General features: G+C 44.0%; 2 protein-coding genes across 2 annotated transcripts; both read right to left on the reverse strand.

The window, feature by feature from the left end:
* Nucleotides 1-300: 300 nt before the first annotated feature.
* On the reverse strand, nt 301-11,757 carry RTCB (RNA 2',3'-cyclic phosphate and 5'-OH ligase). The gene is made up of 12 exons (XM_063321490.1): nt 11,530-11,757; nt 11,304-11,382; nt 10,544-10,611; nt 8,654-8,753; nt 7,259-7,415; nt 6,487-6,643; nt 5,200-5,359; nt 4,698-4,873; nt 3,915-4,103; nt 3,317-3,427; nt 2,492-2,611; nt 301-1,402 (listed from the first exon to the last, which is right to left on the reverse strand). The coding sequence occupies exons 1-12, from the start codon at nt 11,620-11,622 to the stop codon at nt 1,295-1,297; spliced, it is 1,518 nt and encodes a 505-aa protein (XP_063177560.1). The 5' UTR covers nt 11,623-11,757; the 3' UTR covers nt 301-1,294.
* A 1,783-nt stretch (nt 11,758-13,540) lies between these two features.
* LOC134510323 (BPI fold-containing family C protein-like) lies at nt 13,541-27,735 on the reverse strand. Its single transcript, XM_063323492.1, has 15 exons — nt 27,630-27,735; nt 27,133-27,244; nt 26,881-27,009; nt 25,299-25,454; nt 24,435-24,498; nt 23,568-23,628; nt 22,564-22,655; nt 21,222-21,395; nt 20,444-20,497; nt 18,958-19,128; nt 18,335-18,402; nt 16,996-17,038; nt 16,092-16,155; nt 15,271-15,347; nt 13,541-13,658 (listed from the first exon to the last, which is right to left on the reverse strand). The coding sequence occupies exons 1-15, from the start codon at nt 27,733-27,735 to the stop codon at nt 13,617-13,619; spliced, it is 1,413 nt and encodes a 470-aa protein (XP_063179562.1). The 3' UTR covers nt 13,541-13,616.
* Nucleotides 27,736-27,894: the final 159 nt, after the last annotated feature.

A 27,894-nucleotide genomic window follows, 5' to 3' on the forward strand; every position in this document is an offset into this window, starting at 1 on the left:
TCCTCCGGCCGCCCTCTTGTGTCTGCACACGGGCTTACAGGCAAGCTCCATCCCCTACCCAGTAAGGTGGACCCAGCAGGCCCCGAGAAGACACACTCTTGTCATAACCAAGTTGAGAAAACAGCACTGCGTTGCCCTTCTCTTGTATCCTGCAAGAAATACTGCCCTCTGCACATTTTTTTTTTTTGCAAGATCCATCAGCTGAAGTCACAAAAGGTGGTGGGTTTCAAGCTCATATATGTTCTTAAAAGTAGACAACAGACATTTTAGCCACAGAATAAACATGACACAGACACACTGCAGCGTTCATCTTCCCATTTTATTTGTAGTCCCCAATGATCCTGCAGGGACGGTCAGCTTCCCCTCCAGTCTCGGTTAACGAATGGAAAAGAAACATCAGGAGTCGCATCTTACTGGGCCTGACCCTGCAATTGCACTCACTCAAATCAGAGCTGCAGAATACAGGGAGCAGTATTACCCAATCCAACTTTTACACGCTTAGGACTTTGCAACATGTTGGATTAGCAAATCTATAAGTTGTTAAGTCACAACTTTTACTGGGCAAACAAAACCTTTCAAAGCAACATTCTCAGCCCTACTAGCGTTTCCACAAGACTGTGGAACACTTACTTGTACTGAGCCAAGTACACCAGGTGCTGTGTTAAATGGGAGAGGGTGGGGGAAAAGAGGAGGACTGTGCCTCAAGCCTAGCTAGACCCTCTCAACCCAAGCCGGAGACCACTCCCAACTCCATATTTCTTACCCAATTGCCACAAAACATGCAACAATATAGACTATGCATAAAGGTATCTCCAAACAGAGCAACCTCTCCCTGCCCAGAAGCACTATACCCTGCCTATCAGAGTACTTCTATATGCAGAAAGAGCTCCAGGCACTCAGGTGTGGAGACAGCAGGTCTGGTTCATACGCCGTCTTCGCTGATGGAGGTGGTCTTGCAGCACAGCAATTAGTGACAACTCGGGCAAGTCTGAAGTCCTGCCTGTAGAATCATCAGGCAAAGGGGGGAGGGACTGCATATAAAACCCAAGACTTACTTATTTCTTTGCCCTTTCCTCACAAGAAAAGAACACCATATAACAAGGAGGAGGGAGGGGGCATTAATTATACTGAGGAGTGGTTAAAAATATGAGTATTCGCAACTGTTGTTTTTCCAGAACAGGGATGTGATATCTGAGCATCCTACAGAGTCCAAGAGGTGCGGGAAGATGGTGGTTCTAGTCAGTTTTGCGTAAGGCCTGGAGATGTCGCTGTGCTTCTGTTGCTTTGTCAGTTCCTAGCCTTTTATAACAGCAATAGGTCGCAGTTTAATGGCTTTCTTGCTGATGCCAGCTGCGTGGCAGGTGTTAACCACATCTGTCACGTTCTTATAAGACTCTGGTGCCTGGAGGGGGAAGAGAGAAAAAAAAAAAAGACAAAACTATAAACAACCTGAAGTCACAGGAAGTTAGATGTAGGCTTTTGATACCCCCTCTTCTCTTTGCAAAATAGAATCATATGAATTGAGGGTGTAGAAGTAGGTGAACATACTGAGAATGTGGCCACTGTACATATCTAAGAAATCCATGAGACACTTAGATTTCCAACTAAGCTTTCACAATATTTCAGCTAAACTACTAGCTATTGTGGTTCAGTTTTCCTTCTATTTCCAGATAATCCAGACCATCAGCATGTGAAAATGTCAAGCCTCAATATCTGGGAAGAAGTGACTCCAACTTCTTCCCTACAGATAGCCTTTAAGATTTATCTTCACTGCCCCTTAATGACAGGAATCAGGGTTGAACTCTAGAGCTTCCCCTTCCAGCCACAAGCTTCCCCTTCCTTCTGACAAAGAAGCTGCTCTTAAATAGAGATTTTAATGTGATCAACATGTTTGTACAACACCAACGCCTGTAACAGCATAGTTCCAAATGATTAACACACTTCTACAAGTGAGGTGGCGAACAGAAAAAGACATTCTATCATGTTAATGCAGAGGAACTGAAAGCCATAATATTCTAAGTTTTCTAGACATACAGAGTTTTCTTCTTGAGCAAATACAGGAATTCATCATAGAGAGGCAGACCTCTCATACACTGCTAATAATCTACATGACAGCTGCAGTGTAAAGTAAGTTTAGAGCTGAGAGAACATAATTTAAGAAGAGAATCCATAAAGCATAACTACTTTTGTGATGCTCACACAAAGACTTCTCAGGGTCGATAGTAATTATCCCTATTGCCAGGCAGAAGAGGAAAAAACACACCCCCCAAAACGTGTCAAACAGGCATCTCCCCTTTCAGCAGCATTTTAGACAGAGGGAAGACTTCACATTATTTCCCAAAAATTTGATAGCTGTATCAGAAATTGCATTAGCTGTATATTTAGAGTACTAGTCATCACTCAGCACTGCAAAAAGTCAAGTCAGGGAGGGTCATTCAGCCAAGGACCAAGACTCCCTTTTCCCTCTCAGATATTGAAGTATTAAACTCACTTCTTCCATGACCAGTTTGGGCGAAGCAACACGGATAGCAATGCCCATGTCAGCCAGCTTGTCCAATACATCCTGGAAGTCCAAGTTACGCCGAGATTTGGCTCGAGACAGCGCACGACCCTAGAGAGCAGTTTTGTTAGTTACACTTTTTGTAGCCGCTTGGAAAAACAGAACTCTTTCTTATTAAAGAAAAACACTATTACATTATAAGTAAACACAGAATGGCTGAGAGCGCAGATCACAGTAAGCCACAAAATGGGAAATGAATTTAGACTCTAAGCGATGGGCTCCTGCACAAGCACCTATCTGGTATGATGGCTAGGAAAGTTCCGTGCGTATAACATACTAGTCTGCAAGCGTCTTTTTACCCAAACCACTTGTCAGGCAGTGTTCAGGAGTCAGTTTTACTGGGAGCTATTTATCTTCCTCAATCATCCTGTCACACACTGTAAATAACAGGGGAGGAAATACTTTCTAACTACTGAGGAGTTTTATACGGAGAGCCCCAGCACAGTTAATTCCTCTCGTTAGCTCAGAGATACCAGAATTTGGTAAAAGGAGCTTTTTCTCCACATCTTCAACCTAACATTTGCCTTGCATAAAGCAGCACCCCCCAAATTTTCAGCAGTAGCAGTCGAAAGCACTCAGTAAGGGACAAAGAGGACTTTGAGCCTGCAGTCCTCCTGGGCTGGGATTACTGTGGCAACGCAACTCTCTACTTCTATGACCAAGAGATGAATCACACACTGGACGACCCTTGAACAATATTGTTCTCTGGATGACAGTCCCGTTCCAAACCCTTCCTGAAGTGACTTTTTGACTTACAGCTCCATGGCAGGTAGTTCCAAAGGTCTCAGTCATGCCTTGCTCCGTGCCAGTAAGAACATAGCTACAGGTGCCCATGGTCCCTCCAATCAAAACAGGTTGTCCAGTCAGCTGTGGATGCAAAGTATTAGTTCACAAGAAAAAGACTAAAAACCTCATTCTTAATAAAAAGTCTGAGATGAACCATAACTCCAGGAAAGGAGGTCAGGTTCACATTCCCTCAGAGCATCCCTGCTCAGCTCAGGTGCCCGGTATCAAGGATTCTGTAGAACTAACTTCACTGAAAGGCGCAAACCAGCAGATCAAAAAATTCGTGTCCAACAGACAGACAAGGCAAATCACTGAAGCCTGCCCTAGGTACGAAACACTTCTTTCCCTTCATGATCTTCCAACCATTGTGGGTGTGGAGCGGTAGAGGGAGCTCAGCGTCCCAAGGATCTAACACACAGACAAGCAGAACATTGCCATCCCACAACAGTTCCAGTGCTGTTAGCTCAAAAATGGAACTCACAACATTTGGATCTCTGTTAAGGATCCTAAAGTTGCCGGATTCATCCGTAATTCTCTTCTGACTTCCTTCCCCCACAGCTAAACTTACTTGATAATCAACAGCAATAAGAGGATGGTGAGGAGGGAAGGCCCTGGTTGATCCCTTTCTGTGCACCAGCAGAGTCCGCTCCTTTCCATCCACTACATGTTGCTCCACTTTGGCAATGTTGTGAGACACATCATAGATAACATGCATATCAAGGTCATCTGGGGTTGTGTTGAAGACTTTGGCAAAGGCCTAAGAAGAGAGCAAATCAGGATGTGAAGTACAAGAAGATAACTGCTGCGTCATGTGGAAGATTTACAATCTTTTTAGGAATTAAAAGGAACAAATTTGCTTGAAAGTGTTTCTTACTGGTAAGTCAGTGACCTAAACACTTGGCATGGCAGGTAAGAAACTTCAAATTCAGTCACAGTGGAATTGAATACAACGGTGCTGCGTGTGACAGAATTGGACTGTCCAGATTGTTTATCTGCCCATTGTCAGCTTTAATGCTGGAATTCAGTCAGGTATCAACTAGACTAATTCTTGCAACTCTTAAAAGACGTCTTCAGCACTGTAAAAACAATTTTCTTGTATCCCCTTTTTCCAATTCAAGGCATTTTGAAAAACATTGCTTGAGTGGCTTCTGCAAGTACAATCCAGTGATGTTGAGAGGTTTTGGATGGATTGCCATGACTGCAGCTTTGTGCAAGTCTCTCCAGAAAACAGTTTAAGAAGCACAAAATGAAAAGGATGTTAAATACTGCAGCTACTCTGTGTTCCGTATGTCTGGGATAAAGCAGGAGATGTGTACCAAAATATTTACATCAGAGACAACTCTGCTCCTACCTGTCTTGTTAGAAAAGTCATAGAAGAGCGGTTGACCCATGCATAGTTTCCAGCAGCTGCCATTCCCTTCAAGTAATCCTGTCCCTCTGTGGAGGCAATCCTGGCACACGCCAGCTGGCGATCATTCACTATGATTTTGTCCCGTTTCATAGCCTTTTCCATAGCCACCAATGCATCTGGGAAATAAACACAGGAAGTCTAAGTCACTTCTTAATTCTGTTTCAATCTGTGAGATTAACATGGGTGTCTACAATTTATATTCTAAAACTGAACTAATCTGTCCCATGGTCAAACCTACAGCTTCTTCTCAAACGCAAAAGCAAACCTGCGGCAGAGCATTATCAACTGTTTGCAAACAGACAACCCCCTGTCAAGGCAACTCAGAATAGACTCAGCAGTTACACTGTAAGAAATGCTCTTTGGTGCTTGAATTTACTGTTAATGACAACACCATGCTGAAGAGTTTGCTTCACTTCAGGTACCTACGCCAGTCAGATCGTACCTGTGGCAACCTGGTGGCCCAGGCCTCTGCTGCCACTGTGGATCATCACGCACACCTGCCCTTTGTGGTCGATGCCCATCTTCCTGGCAGCATATTCGTTGTAAATGTCATCCACGACCTGGATCTCGGCGTAATGATTTCCGGCTCCCAGGGTTCCCAGCTGCCAATCACAACACACGGATCAGACAGTGCTCGTCAACCAGCCCTGGGAGCACAGGGGAAAGCTACAGAAATATGCGCAATAGGGAAAATTGCTACAGCAAGGTTTTGGTTTTAGAAAAGCTTTTCCAGGGGGAAAAAAAAAAACCAACCATATAAACTGAAAGGAAGTAGAACACAGTAGCATCATCACTGTCCTCTTTGTTCAGATTTATAACTATTTTTACTGTTGGAAAAACAGTACAATTGAAAAAAAGGATTAGGATCCACAGACCATGCTGCCACTTTTTTCCAACTTACTTAGGCCTAGTTGAAAGATGGGAAGAGTACAGAGTACTTAGAATTCACCTTCAATTTGTATAGGCAACGCAGACATATAGTTATGGTTGTAACTCCACAAGGAAGTTACAACATCCTGTTAATTAGGTACTTACAACCTTTCAGTAGATTAAAGCACGGTATTTTATTTCCAAGCCCCAGTTTTTTCAACTCTGTAACAGATGATCACTTATTTGCAAGGTGAATGTGAAAATTGAGGACCTAAGATTATTTTGAGGTTAAACTGCTATAATCTTGCAGCACCACAATTCGTAAAACTCAAGAAGTCATATAAAAGAAAGCCTTACATAGGGTAGCATTAGTATAGCCATCTCAAAGGCGTTCCACCCGCAGCAATGAGATACTACGCATAGAAATGAAATCCAACTCTTGAAGTGCAATTCAAAGTTATGAGCTAGTTCTATTTATTACGATATCCTTCCTTGCCCTGCTATTAATTTGCTGAGCAAACAAGGAGAAAAGTTGCAGAGTCACTTGTTTGCCTTGTTTGTTTTTAAAACAAAACTGTGTCTGGATGGGGAAATGCCACCAAACATGAATTCCAGTACCAGTTGTTAACTGATGAAAATGTTAACTGATGGCCCCAGGGACCTTGGGCATGCCCCATATTGTTTCCCCCTTTTACAGTTCTGTCAAGAATTAATCAGAAACGGCCCCACCATCTCACCTTTCCCCCTGCCCACAAATGCCAGTCAGTTTCAAGAAAAGACACAAAATTAGAGAACTACCCGCTAACTTTTACATTTGAACCCTGGGAGCACTCACAGCCCTCCTGAAACATATCATTACCTGAGGCAGGCCCCTCTTCTTTGCTCTTGAGGAGACCTTGTTGGGGTCAGCCTGCAGCATTCTTCCATATTCCTCACAGTGCTCCTTGTCCTCTGCCCAGGCATAGCCTTCCCGGAGAGACCAGTCCACACCCATCTCTAGTGCCTCTTCCAAATCCCTGCAATTATCAAACACCTACATAAGGTAGTTATCCTTGGATATACTCAAAATTCCACTGGATATGGCCCTGAGCAACCTGATGTAACTTTGTTAGACCTACCTTCAGTGTTAGTCCCCTTTCGTACAAGGAGTTGGATAAGATGACCTCAAGGTATCCCATCAAACCTAAATTATTCTGTGATTTTATGATCAGCCCCCAATTCCCCTAACAAGAAGTCCAACTTGTTAATACTTCATTAAAATCTAACTCTAGAAATATATTAACTTTAGACAGGTCATTACTTTTTCCTCTTTGTTGTGTGGGGAATATCCTATTTTCTCTCTCATCCCTTTCAAAAAAGTACCTTTACGTTCATGGAGGTTTTATGTCAGAAGAAAGGAGAACCTTTCAAGAACTTTTAGTTATTTCAGGGTTTTAAATGGGGGAAGAAACAGATGACTCCGTGCGTTGATGATTATGCCAGTTCTCCTGGGGAAGCACATATGCAGAAAGAATGGAAAGAGTTTTAGAATTACTTTTTCTTTCTTAAAGTCTCCCACTGACAAATCTTTCATCAAAATAAACACCAGAGATGTCCCCCCTAGTGATGTGTGCACAAAGTCATTCTCTCACTTGGCATTCATGGGGATGACACCTTTGGAGCCGACACCAACAGGGATGTGGTCAAACATAGCCTGGGCAAGCTGCTCCTTCACAGGCTGCACATCATTTTCATCCAAATTTGTACGCAGTAAGCGGACACCACAGTTGATGTCAAATCCGACACCACCTAAAAGTGTAGAAAAAGCCATGGAGTTAATGAAAAAAGTGTGCTGATGGTGAGCACTTCCTGAATATTCATCTTAAGTCACTGTCTCTGCTGACAGGGAGTATGTACTGAACGCTGTGATCTTACGCCTTCTTTCTGACACAATACTGGGAAAAGAGCAGAACTGCATTAAGCTTCATTGTAATAGATTTACATGAAGCCCCAGATTTCAGGACAGACAAAAATGTAGCCTTGCAGAGAAAAACTTGAAAACTCTTTAAGAAAACCCAGTTTTTCAGTCTCAAGCATATGCTCTACAGACACAGCTGTACAATTGCCTACACAGCTCTGTGTTAACAAAGTTGCTCCTGCAAGCAGACACCGAGAAGTAGACACAACTATAAAATATACTGTCCACAGAAAGTAGAGAAGATGCTCCTGTTCTTCTGCCTAGGGTCAGCAGAAAAGTGACAGATCTTAGCATGGCTCCCTGACACAAGATGTTCTCAAAAGCAAGTCCCTGAAACAAAGTCCTTTTTGAATCCACACTGGAATAAATAACAACTAGTTATAACAAGTGATAACTACTTACAAATAATATTAAACTTCACACTTAGTGTTTTGCTTAACTCTAAGTATTTAATAAAAATAAATACTGCAGGGCAAGGCCTAGCACGAAACACCAATCATGTCACCTTTACTAGTGAAGGTTCTGGTATTAACTAGTGTCAGAGAGGGGATACCAGACCAAAAGATCTTGGGTTTGAGTCAATCAGGAAAACTGGAACTGCCTACAGTGAACTTGAAACACGAGTAACAGGTACAACCACAAAAGCATCTCCACACCACCAGTAAGTACAGACCCAGGTGTTTATTAAAGAGACAGAAATGTTTTAAGGTCACATTTTTAATAAAGTGTAGAAATAGTCTCAAATGTTCAAAGAAAAGAGTCAATTCTTTATCACCTCAGTGAAACCCAAGTTCAAACTCTTGCGCTCTCCCATCAAAACTGAGGGATATCACAAGCCCAAGCCAAAAACACAAGGGCTATTCTCTCTGTACTGTTTAGATATTTTCAGTGTAACCACCTGCTCCATACAGAATAAAGAATCTCAGCGCAAGAATTAAGCGCCTTTTAACTCCCTAAAATTCACACCTTTTTTGCTTTGGTTCTGCATATGAAGTACTATAAAGACCTGCCATATGAAAAAGTGTTTTTATGCCACCCCAGACATTTCTCAGTCATAAAGTATCCTTACCTGGTGACACCACTGCTTCAGGATCATTCATATCAAAGGCAGCCATGTTGCCAATGGCAAACCCATAACCAGAATGGACATCTGGAAGGCCTATTGATCTCTGAAAGAGAATGAAGGACACTTTAAAGTTTTATGAAACTCTGTGCTGCACAGCGTCACCTTGGTTATGCTTTGCCTTGGCAAAGTGGCAGTGGTTGTCACATTTACAAACAAATATACCAAAAAAAGAATGGATGTTCCGATGAAGATGGAGTACACCCATCAATTCAGGTCAGGTATCTGACGTCCTACAGTTACTGGAGTGACAGTCAAGGAAAGCAGAGAAGCAGTGGATCTCACTCTGAAGGAAACATCCAGTGGCTAGTCAGCCAAGTAGCCCCCTTGTCTCCACTGATCAGACCTCAGGAAAACTTAAAAGAAGCTGAAACACCTAAATGTAGGAATTGTGATCCCAAACAGAATTCTAACCTAGCTATTTCTTGCACTCAAGAGTCATTGCATTCAAAACTTATGCAGGCAACAGCCTATGAATAGTGAAAAGCTCAGACATAAGAGTGAAAATGAGTTCATCTTGGTACCAAGTTCCGTTTAGGGACATTTGCAATATTTAAACACTCTAAATTTAACAAGGGAAGATTTCAATGCTACGGAAAGGAATCATAACAGTCAGCGTTTTCACTTCTTAGCTGTCATCGAACAGTGACCAAAGACTGCACGCTGTAGGCAGGAAAAAGTCATCCTTTTAGGATGATATCATGATAGGATAGCAGCTGTGTCACTTTAATTCCTAAAAGAACACCTTTTATTGAACCTTTTTATATTGCTACTAATTAAAGAAAATAAGCATGTGCTTCTACACAACTCCACAAGCTCAATGTATATTTAGCCTAGCAGGTTTAGATTAGGACATCACAATTAGAACTCCAGAATCTATTTAAACAACCGAAAAAACAAGCCCCAAACACCCAGAAAACTGTCAGGAATTGGAACTTTTCAGTGTGCGTAAAACTGTTATCGTGCATTAAGAAGAACAGTATTTTTCAGTGGGATTGTGTGCTGCTTCTGCCTCCCCTTGCCATCACCAAGAAATCTCTTGGTTTTGGTTTGGAAAAAAAAGAAGTGAAGATTTTAATAGATAGGTGATCATAACATCTCTCCTATGAACTACTAGCCAAAATTCCCATTTTGACAGGTTGCTACTATTCTGCCTTACTCCCTTTTTGGTTGATCACTAAGGCATTTTACCAACATGATGGGCTACCTTTTACTGCAGCCAGAAATTCATCACTCTTGCCAAGTCACCAAGACAAACAATTAAAAAAAGACAATTCTGTTATTTGTTACTTATTAAGATATGCAATATTAAACATGAAAAAAAGATCATTTCCACATTGTACTTTAAACTTCTTGAAAAGTGACCCAGCCTAGTATTTCCCTCCTGCATCATCATATCTGATGCCTCGCTTCCAGAAATGCATAGGGCAAGAGAAAGGAGTTTTAAGTGCATGGGAAGGCTCACTAGCAACAGTAGAGCAATAACAATAATACAGACAACCGTATCACCTCCTGCTCTCTCCTCACTCCTCTGTACGTTCCAGGTCAGCAGAGGCAACTCAAAAACCAACAAACAGACAATATGAGTAGTTGGGGAAAGGTGACTCATGCAAACCAAAACAGCACAAAGCAATGCTAAAAAAAGCCTCATGTCAAAAGGCAAACAAATGAAGTAAGTGGATGCTTCCCTTTCTGACAACTTTGTTTTACAGCCTGTAACTTTGGTCCATATCCCTTCTCACAACGGAGTTCCCATTTGGATGTTCCCATTTGGATGGCAATAATCACTGGCGAACAGGAAGAGAGAAAGAGCAATTCCTTATAGGAGTTACTCACATGAACAATGCCAGGTAATGCAGCCACATTTCCAATCTGTTTCATAGCAGGCAAAAAGCCACCTGCACCTGAAAAAGAGAAAAAAAAAATATAAAATTAATCTGGTAATTTACCATGGTAATCACAATGAAGCCCTTTCTAAAGAGGTTGCTCAAAACACTGGCAAATCAGAACGCAGCCAACAACAAGTATTCCAAACTGGGATAAAGCGCCTAGCGTTATGCATGACCTGCAGTTTCATTAAATTAGATGTTATACTGAAGTCCTTCGTCTGTGTTAGTACCAATGCAGACCGATCTGTGTTATCAGAAGTGTGTTACCACCAGCCCAGCTGTCAGATCTGGATCCAGCCCTGCGTTCCAGCCCCATGCGGAACAGACCGGCCTAAGCTACAGCCCGCACCAACGCAAACCCTGAGGGCAGGCATTCAGGGAACGGCACAGAGGGCAGCCGGGTAAGGCTGTGCCCACAGGACATGCTACAGCTGCAGGTGGCAGCCCCAGGCTCCTCACCGGGCCTCAGTAGCTGGAAGGCCAGAAAACTCATTCCTGTTTGCTGCCTCTTCAAACCCACCAGCTGGGACACGCACCAGGCCTGCTCCGCTATAGCCTGGTCTCTTCGGGGCCCACGGACAGTATGGCACGAACACAGGCGCTCAGCGAGGGCTCCGAGGCCAGGGCAAGGAGCGTGTGAAGATACCCTCGCCCGGGGTCGGAGGGCCGAGCGCCGCTTCCTCCCCCCCTCCCCCCGCCGGACGCACCTCCGCCGCGGCAGGCATTGCGCAGCTCCTCGAACATCAGCTTCTCCAGGGGGTCGTTCACGTAGAAAACGCCTTCCACCTGCGGGGAGGGCTGTCAGGGCGGCCGGGGCTGCGGCCGCCACCGGGCCGGGCCGGGCCGGGCCACCCCCTCAGGTGGGCCCCCCCCCCCCCCCGGACACCCAAGGGCTCCCGATTGAGCCCAGCCCCCCCTGCCGCCCCCACGCACATGCATGTTGGGCACGAAGCCCTTCTTGATCCGCCAGCAGTTCTTGTCGATCTTGTCCAGGTACTGCAGCTCATCGTTGTAGCTGCGGCTCATGGCGGCGGCAGCGCTCCGGATCGGCAGCTCCGCCTCAGCGCGGCCGCCAGCACCCGGCAGAACGGCAGGAACCGACGGCGGCCGCCGAGGGTCAGATCACGCCGCCTCAGACGTGGCGGAAAGCGGCCAGGAGCCGCCGAGGCTCAAAATTCCTGCGGGAGGGAGGGTGGAGCTGCCGGCTGCTAGCGCCCCGCCGCGGCGGGGAGGCCTGTAGCCGGCAGAGGCGGTGCCACAGGCGGACGCGTCCTGGATGGGGCGTCGGAGGGGAGGCCGCTCTCTTCCTTCACCTCCGAGGCCGGTCGGAGGCCTCCCTTCTGTTCCCACCCGGCTTGCTCACCCCCTGCCGCTCGCTCGCCCCAGCCGCAGGCCGGGCAGGATGCGCCCCCATGAGGCCTGGAGGAGCTCCAGCCCGGGTCGAGTCCTCCGGCTGGTCCCCATGTGGCACAGCCACCTCCCACGGCGGTGGAGCGGCTGGGGCAGCCCATGGGAGACACCCGGTGCCCGTGGGGCGAGGGCATGAAGGGGAGCGCAGGCTGCGATGGGGTGAAGGGAACTCGGGTTCGTGCTTGGCGACCTCCTCCCTCACACCGCGCACCACTTTTGGGCTGACTCTGCGGAAGGAGCAAGTGTTTTTTCAGGTGCCTGCGGGTAACTCAAGCTCCCTGCCTGCCCGCCATCCCCCTGGGGCAGGGCAGTTTCGGCCTGCAGGGTATTTAGGTACCACTCAACTACCGTTGGGGTGGCTAGGGTTTAGGCAGCAGGCCAGGCGGATGGTGCTTTGTTGCAGGGAGGGTCTGGGGCTCACAAAAGCAGCAGAACAGAGCAGGCTGTGATGTCCCAGCCGTTGTTTCTCCTCTATTGGTGCTAGTTTAGGCGGCCTGAGCTGGATTCCCATCCAGATTTGGCCAAAGCATGAGCACCGAAGCACTGCAGGGCAGGCATATCCCTCTGCAGAACTGTGTTCAGAGCTGCGTGATAATATAGTATTGAAAAAGAAGGGGGAGAAAGAAAGAAGGCAAGACAACACAGAAAGAGTGGTCAACCACTGGAATAGGCTGCCCAGGGAGGTGGTTGAGTCACCAACCCTGAATGTGTTTAAGAGTCATTCAGCAGCAGTGTTGGGGGATATGGTGTAGGGGAGAACTTAGTAGAGTGGGGCTGATGGTTGGACTCGATGATCCCAAGGGTCTTTTCCAACCTGAATGATTCTATACCAAAATGAAGTAAGAAGTAAAGTAACTATTTCAATCCAGAGAAACAATGACAAAAACGTTGGAGGATGTCTAAGACATCTTGGATGTCTCCACCTTAAGATGGCAAGACTTACACAGAAACATTCAAGGAGTTAAACGTATCTAACCTGGCTAACCAATGCTAATCAGGAGACATGACAGACACAAGGATTTGAAGAGTCACAGGGGGAGAGGGACTATCAAAGACGGGAGTAGTGCCACTGGCTCTCTTCCTGAACTGCTCCTGCATCTTTGTGAAGATTTATGTCAATGGTTTAGTTAGGACACTGCAAAGATTTTAGTTCCTACTGTAACTAGGACAGTTCCCAGGCTGATGTGGTTCTGCAGGGGGCTCACTTCATTCTTAGTAAGTCATGTTTAAAATGAAGTTAAGATCATTACAGTAGAAAGAGATTAGCAGGCATGCCTGCCCAAGTGGCATTTTGACAATGTACTTTTCCATCTTTTGAGAGACTACAGCACCTTTCTGGAAGTGTATAGACAAGACTGTATTTCAAGAGAGGCATTAATCTTAAAAACATTTTTGCATCAGTTAAACTCCAGAATAAATAAAGTCAAGGATGTGTCATATGTTCTCCTCCATTGTACAGCCTAACTGTTCCACCAGCTTTCTTTTTTCAGGATGACATCGCCCTTGTCAGAGCTCAAGTTACACATTTCAGCAGAACTGGACAGTGTTTAGCCTTCAGAGTCACATTATTGATTTGAAGTTCATGGTTAACAAATGGTCTCTCTTCTCCCTCAGTGTTTGTAGTGGACATCAGTAGAAATCAACATGTATCCCTGTGGGGAGAAGAACAGTCATTGAAATGCTATGAATTACAAAATGAAGGTGTTTTTTGTTTGTTTGGTTTTGTTGTGGGTTTTTTTTTTGGTTTGTGGGTTGGGTTTTTTGTATTTATTTTTTTTAATTTCAAGTTGATCCTGGTGTTGAAGGTCAGAAAAATCTACTGAAAACAGCTGAGCCTTGGAAATAACAAGTTTCACTAAACTCTGTCCTTTGAACTTTGCAAAAGAGCCCCATCTTCCTCTGGGTGCTATCCCTTTGCACCATCTAAAGATCATACAGCCTACACAGGAAGGTTCATCTGAGCCGTGAGGCCACTAGGCAATCATCACAAGGTGGGATTATTTTTACTTAATTTGAGCCACTTAAGAATTAGCCATCTAATCTAAATTTAGCCTTAGGTTTCTCCCATTGTCAGTGCATACAGAGCAAGGAACCTGCAGAGAGCAGCCCATCGCAGTCTAATATGGTTCTCTAAAAAAACTGGGAAGAATTGTCTGTCTTACTGTTGACCATAGCCAAGAAACTGGGACTGGAAGTGGAGACTATAAAAATAGGTTTTAAATAGGAATCCCATCCACCTTGATAGGGTATAGCAATTCTCCTGTGTTCCCTTTAATTCCTATTTACTGATGAGGAGACTGATTAGAGAAAGTGAGGTGGGGGAAATGCGCCCATCATTCATAATTAACCTATAAGGTCGTTGGCAGCTAGTGCTACCGAACACAGTCTCCAAGCAATTATATTTTGTAGGGACTGCATAGCTGGCTGCTGCCAGGTATGTGGAATGCAAAGATAGATTAAAAAAAAAAAAACCAAAAACACACCTTTGTGTTTCTTTCCCCAGTTGTGTTTTGTGCTTAACCACAAACAAGGATTCGATACTCTCTCTGCAGGGCTGAAAATCACTGAGAAGTTGGTAAACAAGTGGAGAAATGTAACTGGCTTACCCATTTTCTGGCAGTTCATTTGTCAGCAATGCCTTTGCACTGATTGATTGTCTAGCAAAATTCTGTGTGTTCAAGCTAAGGGCTAGAGTGTGTTGTGAGAAGCACAGTGTGATTTGGAAGAGAATAACCAGAAGGCAAAGAATATTTTCTGAGAGCTCACTAACTACTTTTGACTAATAGCCTTACCCATTATCACCAATTATGAACAAAATCCAGTCATCCTAGGTGTACAAAACTGAATGCACCTCCCTCTCATATTTCAACTCTTCCTGTTAAATTCAGCAGGACTGTGTATGGAGAGTGATACCGCTGATTTGATGTGATTGGCCAAACCCGAATGAATTGTTAAAGGTAAACCTGTTTTCACACTCAACTGCGACATGAAATGCTGAGCAAGCTGTGCATTTGATCCCTTCTTGGTTAGGTATTTTGTCTTCTTTCCTCTCAAAGAAAGATAAATTTGTTTCTAGTAGGATTTTATCATTATTACAGATCTCATTTAAAACCCAGAGCATTTTGCTGCTTAACTAGCTCAAATCTAGCAGGTTTGTTGTACAGACAGAAGGTGAATAAATGCCTGCACCCACCCCCTTCGGCCAAAAGAAAAAAAAAAAAAAAAGAGAGGAATAACCTTTTCATGGGAGTGTCAAAATCTCACCTGTACAAGCGTAATGTGAGGTCTCGTCAAGGTAACATTGGCCAGATTGGGAAGAGGGAATCCTTTTGACAGTTTAGCTTAAAAAAGAGACAAACAATGATTTAGGTATGCATTGGAAAGATAATAAATACCTGCCCTTCAACAGCCCTGTTTGTCCAGAGATTTCTAGGTCATTTACAACAACGAACCTCTCGGTCTTTACAAGCAACCCTGGCAGGCAGATGTGATGCTCATTTACCAATGGGGAAAAAGAATTACAGACGCTTTTTCTCTTGGCAGAGTGTTGTAGCCAAACCAAGGCACTTCGTGTTCAGCACATTACATACTCAGTGATTTGTCCCTAGTGACGGGGGAGGGGACTGTTAATACAGCTCTATCATCATTAGAACCTGTTCCCATTTGTCTCCATTGATTAAGGAAGGTGAAGTTCATCCCGGTACAGAGGGCTGGCATAAAGCTGTATCTCCCTCCAGGGCCTTAAATAAGATTTGAGAGGCAAAAGCCCTGTGCTAACAAAGAGGAATACATTTCACACAGTGGCCCCAGGCAGGTGTGCAGGCTGGAGAGACATGCTGCTCACTGATGCATCAGGGCCACTTTGGGTGAGGCGAAGGCAGATGAATTACGAGTTTCCAAGCCCTTTTTGCAGAGCAGTGCCAGTGAGAGGCCATACAAATCAATCTCCCCCTTCCACTGCTTACTGGCTGATGGTCATTTTCCACTCAAGTTAACGGGAACTGGAAACCTAAGCAGAAAGTCAGTAGAAGTTCATAGAATCGCCCACTCTGCTGGAAGCTTTTAGCTTAGAAATACAGCCTTACCGTTAGCTGATGGAATGACTTCAGCCTGTAAAATGTAAGACAGGATATTCTCCAGAAGTGAGATCTGCCACAGACAAGAAAACTGAGTTAGCCATCACTTCCCGGTAGTGATAGAACTCTCATGCCCTAATCCTGGGTGGAGTTCGTAGGCTCATGTTCAACTTTCAGCTATTCTTTGACCCAAAAGAGTCATAACCTAAAGTGACCTTTGTATCTTAAATCTTTGGAATAATGCAAAGGAAGTGAGATGCAAAATGCATCTCCAAATGTCCAAGCTTTCATCATGCTTGGACAAAATTTTCATCTAAACCCATCTGTTTCCTTTATTTGTTGAGATAATTTATCACCAACAGCAAAGCAGGACCAGGACAGTTTTAATCCTTTCTCCTCAGCTACTCAGAACTGATTGATTGTACTCAGAATTAAATGACTCTCCACGGAAGGCTACAACTGCACTATTTCAGGCATCTGAGAGGAGTACTTTGGCTCCAATTCCCCACTGTAATTCTGAGCATCTGTGATGAGCACCAGGGCACCACACGGCGTGCCTCTGCCCCAGTTGTGCGTGTGATCGCTTAGACAGCGCACCACTCCGGCTGTTGCTATGGTTCAACTTAGCACTGTGCGTTTCACCGTTACAATTCGAGAGAGCTCTCTGCTACCGATGAAATATGAAGTCAGGGAAACTATAGAATATCTAATTTTCAGAGCACTAACTTGCCACAAAGAATATACTTTTAAGTCCACAGCAGAGAGGTGGCTGCCAGAAGACAGGAAAAAAGCCATCCAGGAGCAAAGTCAAACAATTTAGAAATACAAATAAAACTTAGCAGCTTACTCTCTAGCCTTGATATCACTGATATTCCTGGTTTGCATTTCCTATGTGCTTAAACTGTCTGCTTACCTCAAAATAGCCAACATTGGAGTGGGCTAGGGAGAACTGGAGCCTGAGGGAAAGAAGTGAAACAAGATGAGTCACTAGACAGGATGAACACACGTTATTCTAGTCATGTGCAGTCACTGCTGTAGAGTGACAGAAGAAACACCTGTAAAGAGACTTTGGAAGCAATATATTTTACACAATGCATACTGCCTCCTAGAGAAAGCTGTGGCTTGCTTAGAGCATTGCAAAAGAGGAAGCTAGAAGGGCTGTAGCCAGCAATGCGAGCGCGCTTCTCCCTGTATGCTGTGTTTTGGAAATCCCACCGACAATTGACTTTACCGGAGCTACTATTGAGGACTTGGCGGCTCTCACATATTTTGCAAGGATTTTGGTACATGTCTATAACGCCTTGATGTGAGCCTTACTGGAGTGTGAAGAAAAATTCCATTCATCGCATGGTAGTGCTGCTGATGGCTGTGTTGCTAATGTCTCCATTTCCAAATTCATATACTTTTTCAGTATCAGTATGCAAGTATCCAAACGTGTACTCAAAACTGAGTTTCCACAGAACAAGCATCTCAGCTCTCAGCACACTCTAGACTTTTCCCTCTGAATGTGCCTGCAAAAAAATGCCAATGGCACTATCCTCCTTAAATTCTTAACATCTCTGTGCCCTGACGAAGTCTGCATATTCTTAACCCTATAACTGTCTTCCCAAGGGACTTTTGTGAAATCAGGGTCCCAATTCCCAGCTGTGAGGTGTTGGTATACAGAGCTTCTCTCTATAAAATGTGAGATGTTAGATGTCTAAATGCTTAAGCTGCTGGTCTCCAGGTTTCTGGCCCTTGGGTGTTGCAGTGTCTTAGCTGGAGAATCTCTGCTATAAGAATATCAGCGTAGGGGAACTGCAGGGGTCCAGATTCTTTACTGTGTCCTGGACTCCTTTGCACTTTTTTTAGTGGCACAGGTGGGCTAGAAAGCAGTTGTGTCTTGCCAGCTGGAAGGGGATGAGGGAAGCTCTCAGGTGATTCATGGTCATCATAATTGCCTTGCACACTTTATTCAGCTAGCTCAGAGGGGAGAGGAGATGTCAGGAGCAGACAAGTCCAATGATACCACTGCCCTGCCGCAATCCACAGCTGGTGGGCAGTCCACTGGGGGCTGTGGAGGTTCTCTCAGAGAAGCTTCCTGACTCATCTGAACTGTCACATAGAGAATTAGAGAATCTAATGCCGATGAACTCACCAGGGAAACACATTTATTAAATTATGGTTATCTGATCATGTGCCTGAACTGCTGACGTTGGGATTGCTAACACTTCCAAATGGCTGGAAACCCTTTCCATCCCAGGTTGAATTACCTGTTCAAACATAGTGAGCCCACCAATTTCTGGTCAAATATATTCAGAGCAAGGCTGGTGTTGGCTGCCTGCAGAAGAAAGAAACCATGGGTTACCAGACACAAAAAACCCAGGACCCTTGCTCTGAACTAGTCACAAATACAGAAATACCATCTTCCCAGTTATGTACAGAATCTGTTTCATGTAGATGCAACTTTCTCCCCAGCCCATGGCCCATGCGGGGCTGCACACAGTAGGTGTCTCCTTGTCTGAATGGCACTGACAAGAGCTGAAATGTGGGTAATGATGTTTCGCTAATCAAAGACATTTTCAGTTAAATGAACAAGTTGCCAAGAGACATGACTCATGCCTGCAGAACTATCATTCCAGAGAACAAAACTTTGGTTAATCAGTGTCGCTATATGTTTGGATTTTTGTCCACCCATAGGAAAAGGTTCTTCAGCATAGAAATATCCTGTAGGCTAAGTGGGGCCACATAGGCACTACCTGTGACTGAGGGGAATTTGGATGTTCCAGTACCAGAAATCTGGTACTTGTTTCTTGTACAAGAGTTTTAACAGGAGGAAGGAAGGAACAAGTGTATTTAACCCTGAGTTAAACGTCACCTTTTTCATTGTACTTACTATGTTCATTGTGAACAATGACTGGGTGGTTGAGTCTGGCAGAACAGCAAACACCTCCATGGAGCCCTGAATCTCTACCGTGAAGGAATCCTGCTCTAAGCTGATGGTAGGTATTTCAGTAGCCGTTAGCTTCAACATCACTGGGTAGGGTGTAACTGAGTATTTGGCTACCTGTAAGGTTCCAAGACAAAAAAAAAAAAAAGAAAAAGAGACAGAAAAACCTTTTCTTGTAGAACAGATGACAATACTACATTTTCTCATTCTCACAGTGTTTTGAAGTAGTTCCTTATGAGGAGGTTAAGGACAGCTGCTAACATAAGATTCTTTCAAGCAGTCAAGATGTAGAAGTTTTCTATGGTGGTAAACAGTCTCGGCCACATCAGGAACGCAGCAGAAAGTTCTTTCCACTCTAGGAATACAATTTCTTCTATATCACTTTGAGAGAAATTAAATACTTGTTTGTGAACACAGGAAAGGAATGGAACATGAATGTGACATTTAGGTCACCCAGTGAAAGAGCTCAGGAGTCATTCACTTGGAGATTAACCATCTCACGAGACAGATTCCTGCTCTGGACTGTCCTCAGAGGAGCCTCACTCTGGCCATTGCCTGAAGAGTGAGTAGGTTCACCAAGTTCATTACTTAGGACAGAGGGAGTGGAATATCAGCATCAATGCTCATGGAATTTTGTGGAGAAGACCATATTATGACTGCCCTTGGAGCATTCTTAGATTTCTGAGGAAGGAACTTAATATCATCTGGGAAGCAAACAAGGGTGTGAAATTCTTCGAACCATGATTTCATCCGTCATTGGCATTCATGGCCTAGGGTCTCTTATGATCATTTTTGTTTTCTTATTCTGTCTGAGAAGGCTGGTGGAAGCCATGCATGCTTATATTCTCGGTCCTGTTATATTCATCTCCTCCACCTAAAATAAATGGAAATCCTGTGCATCTGCCTTGTCTGTTCTATAGATGTAATGTTTCCTGCCCATCTGTTAGCTTGGTTTCCTGCATGTGGCCACTATAGTCCCTTCCCAGATCTTTACTGAATTCCTTTCTGCTAGACAGTCACAGGCTAGCAGTGAAGCAAAGACAATTAAGCAGGCATGGGCAGGAGAAAGGAGTTATTTCTGAGCTGAAGCCCTCTCAGAAGTCCCTCAAAGCAGGACTCATGACTGGAAGCTTTTTCCTGCCCAGACCTGGTTTTAGGTGGGAACAGCTGCAGCTTTGGCGCAGTGCCCAGAAGAAAGATTGATGTGCAAGATTTTGGGCCAAGTTTGGTAACAATGCAAATTGTCCAACTCATTGTGGGTGTGGGTGGCAACAAGACCCATCTGCTCTGCTGCTATGAGGCATACAGATGCCCGCTTCTCCAGTGCGGGAGCCTTGCTCGCCCTACAAGCCTTTGGAATACACCAGTAGTGAGGTGTCTGACACCCACACCAGGTGGTTTCCTAAGAGTTTGTGGAAGTAAAGATACTCACCTCAGGGATGATACTGCCAAATATCTCTGTGCTTATATTAAAATAGCTGCAAGTCTGGAGAAAAAAAAAAGGCATGGGGGGAAGAAAGAGAAAGGAGTTTATCAGATTTGATTTTCATGGCTTTTGTTTAAATACGTTATTACTGTCATTTCAATGACTTTTTGATTCTGTATCTTTTGTTTTCAGAAATATTGTTAAGGGACTAAACATACTAAAAGCCAATTCCCAATAATATATGCCGAAATACTTCCTGGGAAAGAAAATGCTTAATATCATTATAGTTTGGTCTACAATCAAAAGATTTTGGGGCTTATGCTATGGACCTCCTGGAGCCAGGCTAGCCAAGTCTGCTAGCCTCCAATCCACAGCTACTGTGCTTTGACATATGCTTTTCTTCCATGGCCCCTGTAGTACTTTCAGTCTGTGAAGACTCCTCAGAAAACAGCCACTGAGGCTGCTAAATTCCCCAGAGTAGATACTTTGTCCACATCAGAAAAATCTATGCCTCAGGTCTACAAACCCCTTCTTTTTTGTAGCAAAGTTGCCAGTATTTGGTACCTTGCTCAGTGGAAATTGGCACCCTGGTGGTGGCCTGAGGCACCTATATACAGCATAACTAAGAGAGCATAACGATACCTTGCTATTTATGATCTACTGTCTCAGGACTTTGCAGGACAATTAGCAGCTTTATACGGCCACATAATGACAACTGGCAGGTCAAAGCCCCATCTTGGATGACCTGAGCCACTCTGACCCCATTGCTTTGTGTCCTACTCACCTCCTCTGCAATGGTGATGTTGAAGGCCCCTGCAGTGTAGTAAGCAAATGAGGAGGTCTGAAAGAAATACTCAGAGAAGGCAAGGTAGAGCATGGAATCGCTTTGGTCTGGGATAGTGAAGGGAGCTGCCACATAAGGAGAGCCAGTATAGTTTCCAGCTGGATAAACTATCCCCTGAAAGGTATTGGTGGAAAAAAAAAAAAAAAATCAGAGTCAAAATGCAACGTTGATGTGACTGCAGACAATTAATGCTACTTCCCTTTCCCTTGCTCAGGCTATTCATTTAGTGTATCCCCATTCAGTCCTCACTTACTGGGTTTAAGAGTCACTCGCTATGTTGCGTCTTATGTGGGAGAGAAGCTTTTGTACCCAGCCATGACATTACCTTTTTAGTCTACCTCAAGGCCCTGCTTAAAAATCTAGTTTCTACAATACCCAGAAGAGCTCAAGAGCAGCTGCAGAGCTGGTGTGCCAAGACCAGTGTCTGCTCTACTGACGGATACTAGCTTTTTGTTCCTTTGTGTTCCCACCTCTCTTATTTCTCTGTGGTTTCTTGTCAATACTTAATTTATAAAAATCTTTGTGACAAGACTGTCTATGATGAAGATAACTACCCTCAACCAAATCACCTTACACAGAATGGCAATCAAGTCATTCTAGAATTAGGAACTAGTCTGATTTTAGTTTCAATACATAAGGAGATTTTTTCCTTTATTTGAAAGAAACTTTCGTGTCTTCAAACTCAGCAGCAGTCCTTGGGCTCCCATGCTTTTTCAAGGGTCTTCTGTCTTCCCATTCAAGGTGCCAGAGGCTTAATTTTTTCTCCTATAAGCTTGTTCTTTCTTTTCCTCTCTTATCTGACAGCAGACACATCTAGTTAGTGCAACATGTAGAAATCTTCCCCTGACTGACTGAACAAAGAAGTCCCAGATATTAATCAACAGTGAGAGAAGGATGAAGTTGAATATGTTTCCCTTTCAGTTCTTTCCCTTTCTCTTTTTTCCTCTGACTTGCTCAGTCAACTCTTACTGTTCTTTATTTGCTATAGCCAACTCAACAGCAATTAAAAAAAAGGATGTGGCTTTTGAATAATTAATTTGTTGTAACAGCATAGTAAGTGTTGTAACAGGATTAATTGTTGTAAAAGGATAATAATTCATGTTGTAACAGGATTGTTAGAAATTATTACAATAACAAATGCAATAGTACTTTGAAATGTCTGGATTCTCAGATACCGAGTCTTAATGTTCAGAACAGCAATTATGTTCATCTTTGAAAGTGGATTATACAATAATAAAACGCACAAAACCCAATCTTGGCAAATAGAACTACAGGCAATTACCTTTAAGTCCAGGTCAATGAACTGTCGAAATACTGCTGGCAAGCTATTTAAAGAATAGTCTACTTCGGCCAAATCATCAATCGGCATTAGAACTGTAAGGGTGGTAGATAAGGCAAAATACCCAATATTACAAAAAGCACAGAAAGAATTTTATGTATACATAAAATTCTAAGTCAGTTCCTGAGGAACAGAAGTTGTTCCAAAGAGTAGGGAAAACACAACCAGGGACCTCCTAACGTGCATTCTGATCGAAGGCTTGATGTTTCCACTGGAATCTTCTTTAAAGCACCTTCTTTAGTTTGTCTAATGTTTTCTCATCGTGAAAAAGTAAATTTGGTCTAACCAAAAAAAGGAAATGGCTATACCAGTGCTTCAGGGCATAAGGAGGTGTTGGGATTTCTTGTCAAGCAGTTCTGAGGGCATCCAGAGTGCCTCTAACTTGCAAATACTTTCCCAGAAAGGTGCGTGCCTTTTCTGCTTATGTACAACACTGAGTGTCTTAAACACAAATCTAACCCAAAATGGTTAAAGTGAGAAGCGTTTTTACAAAGGAGCTCTTTCATTTTGCCTTCGTCAAGTCTGATAAATAGACAAGTAAAACTTAAATTTCCAGGCAAGCTAGGAGAGCAGGCTTCAGCTTGTGAAGTGCTATGTGCGCAGGAGGACTCAGAGCAGGGGAGGGAAGGAAAAACTGCCTTAGCGTCAGTGCTGAGGCACTTGTGGCATTTGTAGCTTTAGTGGCATTGCTGACAACAGAAGTCCGCACTGCCACATTTACAAGTTGAGAATCACTCCCAAGTCCTCTGCTTCTCAGCAATATAATTTTCTTCTCCAAGTACAACTCCCTTTATTTAATTGTGGTCCTGTAAGCAAGGGAGCAAACAGATCAGAGGGTCTGATACCGCTCCTGGAGGCTTTACTGACCAGCTGCTCTTAAGGAAGCCACAGAATTTCACTGAACAGGAGAAAGAAGGCAGAAGGAAAAGATATCACTAATGACTCACCATTCAGTGATCGGAGGTCTTCATCTAGCAAGTGGATCCCAGATCTGATGTTGGGACATGACTGTATAAAAGCACATTCAAGTTATGGCCTGCTTAGTGTGGACCTGTAAGTACCTCTCACCTGTGTGCTAGCAAATATGTCTGCTTATGTGACACACAATACAGCATTTGTTTGTCAGAACACCTAAATTAGTTTTTCTTCAACTAACTGGTTCCCCAAGGTTCCTACTTGGCGCAAGGTAACTCTGTCCTATGTCAGAGCTGCCTTCTGGCAACAAAGTGAGAAGTTGCCAAAGGCAGCCGGACGGGGGTGACAAAACCACAGCTTTAAATAGTGCAAGAAGGAGACAGAGATCTCACATTGGTCTCACAGGAGAGATGCCTGTCCTGGGGTAGAATCACAGCCCTCTCAAGCTCTGTCTCCTCTCAGAGGCCCTGGGCAGGATTGTCAGGAGAACTAGGCACCTCTTCAATATGATGAAGTTTAAATATGTCATACTATCAGGTGATGTACTACAACTTCTCTATGCATCACCCAGTATATGTTTTGTCTGCTGAGTATAAAAATTACCGAAACCCAAGGATGCCTATAGGCAGAGACTTATTCTGCATTGGAATGGGAAAATAACTACATTTTCTGGCCCAGCTGCTGGCTTGGTTGAACCTAGCTGTGGACTAGTTAATATCTTGGCCATGAAGTTGGCACTTTATCTGGAAGCATTTCTGGCTGGCAAAGTGGTGACTCTGCTGATCAGACCAGAATAGAGCTATACTATTTTTCTAGTTCTTCCTTTGCCAAGTTCATAGCACTGACTTGTGAGAGTCATATTCCTTAAACCCCTCCCCTACGCGATTTGAGAGGCTTACATTAGTCACCAAGGTCCTGTGAATGGGTTTCTTCAGATACTTGATAAAGAAGTTATGCAGGAAACTAGAGGAAAGGAAGAAAGCAATTCATGGGTCAAGTACTATGGTCGGTAACAGGAAATCAGATACCTCAAAAAAAATTAATTTAATGGCCTCTGAGGATGTTATTCTAGTACACAAGGGAGCTTTCTGAAATGTAACAATTATCAGAGAGCCACCACTTAAAGGAGATAATTTCACCAGTAGGCATCTCAGCAATTAGTCTGGGTAGAGTCACCTTTCTGTGTAAGGAATTCTTCATATTACCACCATCTCGTATGTACAAACACAGAATGAATAAATAGTCTCTGCACTAGAAGCTTCCAATACAAGTAAAAACAAGCAAATAAACACAAAGCCAAACCTAAAACCAGGTGGCAAGAGTTGTATTCAGTCAGTGAGAGAAGCACAAGAAAACAGTGAAATAATGTTGCAGAGGGTTGCAACCAGAGGCAGGACAGACATTGCTCTGGTTCTGTTCAGTTTAGATAGCACCGTGACTAGGAGTACGTCAAGCATAGTGCAAACACGTAGGTTCTACCTAGAAGATTAGAGTGGTATTTGGAAAGAAGTGAGTGCTCGAGAAGCACAAGGGACTGTTTGATCTGACCAGAGCTACTGTATTTATCCTCTACTGAAGGGACAGTGTGCACAAATACAAGAATAATGGTCAAATTTGGCTATTTTTACACTGTTTTAAGGCCCTGATTCTCACTTGTGGTGCCTATAGACACCAAAATAGGTGCCCTATTTTGTGAAATTGTCTTTGTGCCGTTCGTTGACAGTTGTTTTCTCCCAGAGCATATACAGATCTCTTCCACTTACCCACTTTTTCCATTCAACTTGATGTCTATATCACCAGAAGTTGTCCGGCAGCTGGTAAGTGATATTGATGTATGACCTATATTATCCGGGGGTGTTGAAAAGATTGCAGTAACAAACACCTTTGAAATGTACACTGTGCTTCTTCCGGTGTCTTTGCTGAATAAAGTGAAAATAAAGAAATAACTGGAAAAACTATGGTTAATGAACATTCAAGAATCAATTAATTCTTAAATGGATTATTTTCCATTCACTGAAGATGAAGCTGTTTATCTGAATACTTTTTATTTCATTGCTCATAATGAAAATAGATTCTAATATATCTGCAAAGAATCAAGATTGCCAGCTAGGAGTTTTGGAAAGTGATGGATTTAGGAAAGTAGATAATCCACTTTTGTGAAGTATTTTGTTCCAGTTACCAAACCTGCACTCACAGCAGAGGAAACTGGAATATGCCTGATATAAGATAGGGCAAGAGAGCTGTACTGGGATCTAATCTACTGGTGTCTGAGGAGGGTTCATACAAACCTATATCAGGGCCTGGAGTGCCCCAAAGGGCTCTGTGCCCTCTTCCCCACCCCTCCCAGGGGTTTGGCAGCCCATGCTCAAGACCACCTGCAATACGGTGGAGCTGTGTTATTTTGGATCAAGTTGTTTATAACTTGGTTGTGAGAAAAAGCTGTGGAAAGCCTCATTGGGGGTCTCTACCCTTGGTTTATGAGCTGCATTGGAGCTCAGGTCTTTGCTTGCGCCATGTTGTAGGTACACCTGTGTGTGACCTTGTACTTAGTTAATCCTGACGGTGCTTTACTGGCTTGACTTTCTGACTTCGACTCAGACCTGACTCTTCACTATGGACGTGCCTGGCAGTCTGTTCCTGGTCACTGTCACTAACCTGCTCTGCTTGCCTGTCTTGGGTACTCACCAGTGCGGGCGCTGCCCCTCCTCCAGTGCCATCTCCCTCAGTTCCCCTCACACTCAGATCCTCCCACCTTGCAAGCAGCCAGCTCTCGCTGTCCCTGGCAGCAGAACCCCGAGACTGCCGTAATTCAGCCAGTTTAGCAATATGGGTAATGTGGGGAAGAGGAGGGATTTCTTTCCTCTGAAACAGCCTGGGACTAGGAAGGTGCAGAGACTGCTTGATGGATATTGCCGTCTGCTCATCCATTTTCCATCAGCGTTTGAACTGTATCTCTTGGAGGCATAGCACAGGGTTTCTAACAGGGTAGCTCCACTGGGAGGGTTTATTATACTGGACTGTGATCCACCATCCTACAATTTTTCTAAATGTGTCATTAGCTGGCAGGCTGGACAAGGACAGCATTCAGCTAGAGCATCAACCCTTTACTATTCAGAGGTGCTTCTCAGCCACGGGGTCTTTATCAGTGCTCATGGCTGAGCGGGCAGGAGCTGCCTCCCACGGGCAAACCTGTTGAGAAAGACCACTCTGTACTCCTGTGTTACTGGTACTAGCCGTTAAAGGGCACCTTGGTCATGAAGGGGTCACAAGAAAAACTAAACTTTGCATTTTTATCTTTATATTCGCCATCAAGAAAAATCCCAGTACACATGAGGCTGTACATACAACATCCAGGTCCTTATGTTCCAGCTCATATCGATGGTTAGAGAAGCATTTCCAATCACCAGTTTTATCCCAGTCCCAGGTATGAGGGAGATGGAAGCGCTGGGGAATTCAACAGCAGTGACGTGTATTCTAGAGCATGAAAGAGATAAGGGGAAGAAAAAGAAAAGGAGAAGTTTGTATTTCATGAGGCAGGGTGAACACAAAACAAGATTCAAATTTCAAATACAAATTGCCCTCAGAGACAATACTTACCTTGAGATGTTGTATTTGACATTACCGAGCCCGTATTTCTCATAGCCACTCAAATCAGGGAAACGCTCCTTCTCCATATTCTGCTTCAGGATTTCCAGCCCAACCTCCTTGGCTGCAGGAAAACAGTGATCAGTTCAGTTGCCTTTGATACTGCCTGGGAGTTTACAGTTCTGTGCTTCCAGCTTAGGAGATGGGATGGACACAGAGTCAGAAGGAAGAGGGTGTCTCATTTGAAACCCAGCAGTCCTATTTCAGATCTCACTCCTAGTCATGGCAAGAGTTGAACTTACCGCTTCAATATCTGAAATCAAATGAACCTCGATATGATTTACAATGCTGCCAAGTAGTTTACTCTATCTGCTCTATTGTACTCTTAAACTTCCCTTTTCTTTATAGCGTTTGATCAAGTTCCTTCCACTGCCCTTGCTTCCCAAGGTGTCTGTCACACCAGGATTCAATGCAATACCACCACCAGATCCTGAAAACATCACACATACCGTATTCCAAGCCCTTCTGGGTGATCCTCACTTTGAGACCAGGGTTGGCATCGAGTTGCCCGCTGAGCAAACTTAAGAGGAGGAGAGAACAGCAAGTCTTCGCCATCTTCCTTGATTTTTGACAGGACCTGTTAATAAATATTTATAATAATAGAAGTAGTTCGTGCTGTCACTTGGTGGCTGTATTCCCTTTTCCGTGCCTGGGGGGGCTGTTCTGACGCCAGCTTTCCCTCCAGAATGGATAAAGTGGAAAGCCCAGCAACTG

Source organism: Chroicocephalus ridibundus, chromosome 1 (assembly GCF_963924245.1).
Source record: "Chroicocephalus ridibundus chromosome 1, bChrRid1.1, whole genome shotgun sequence".
In the NCBI taxonomy this organism is placed as follows: domain Eukaryota; kingdom Metazoa; phylum Chordata; class Aves; order Charadriiformes; family Laridae; genus Chroicocephalus; species Chroicocephalus ridibundus.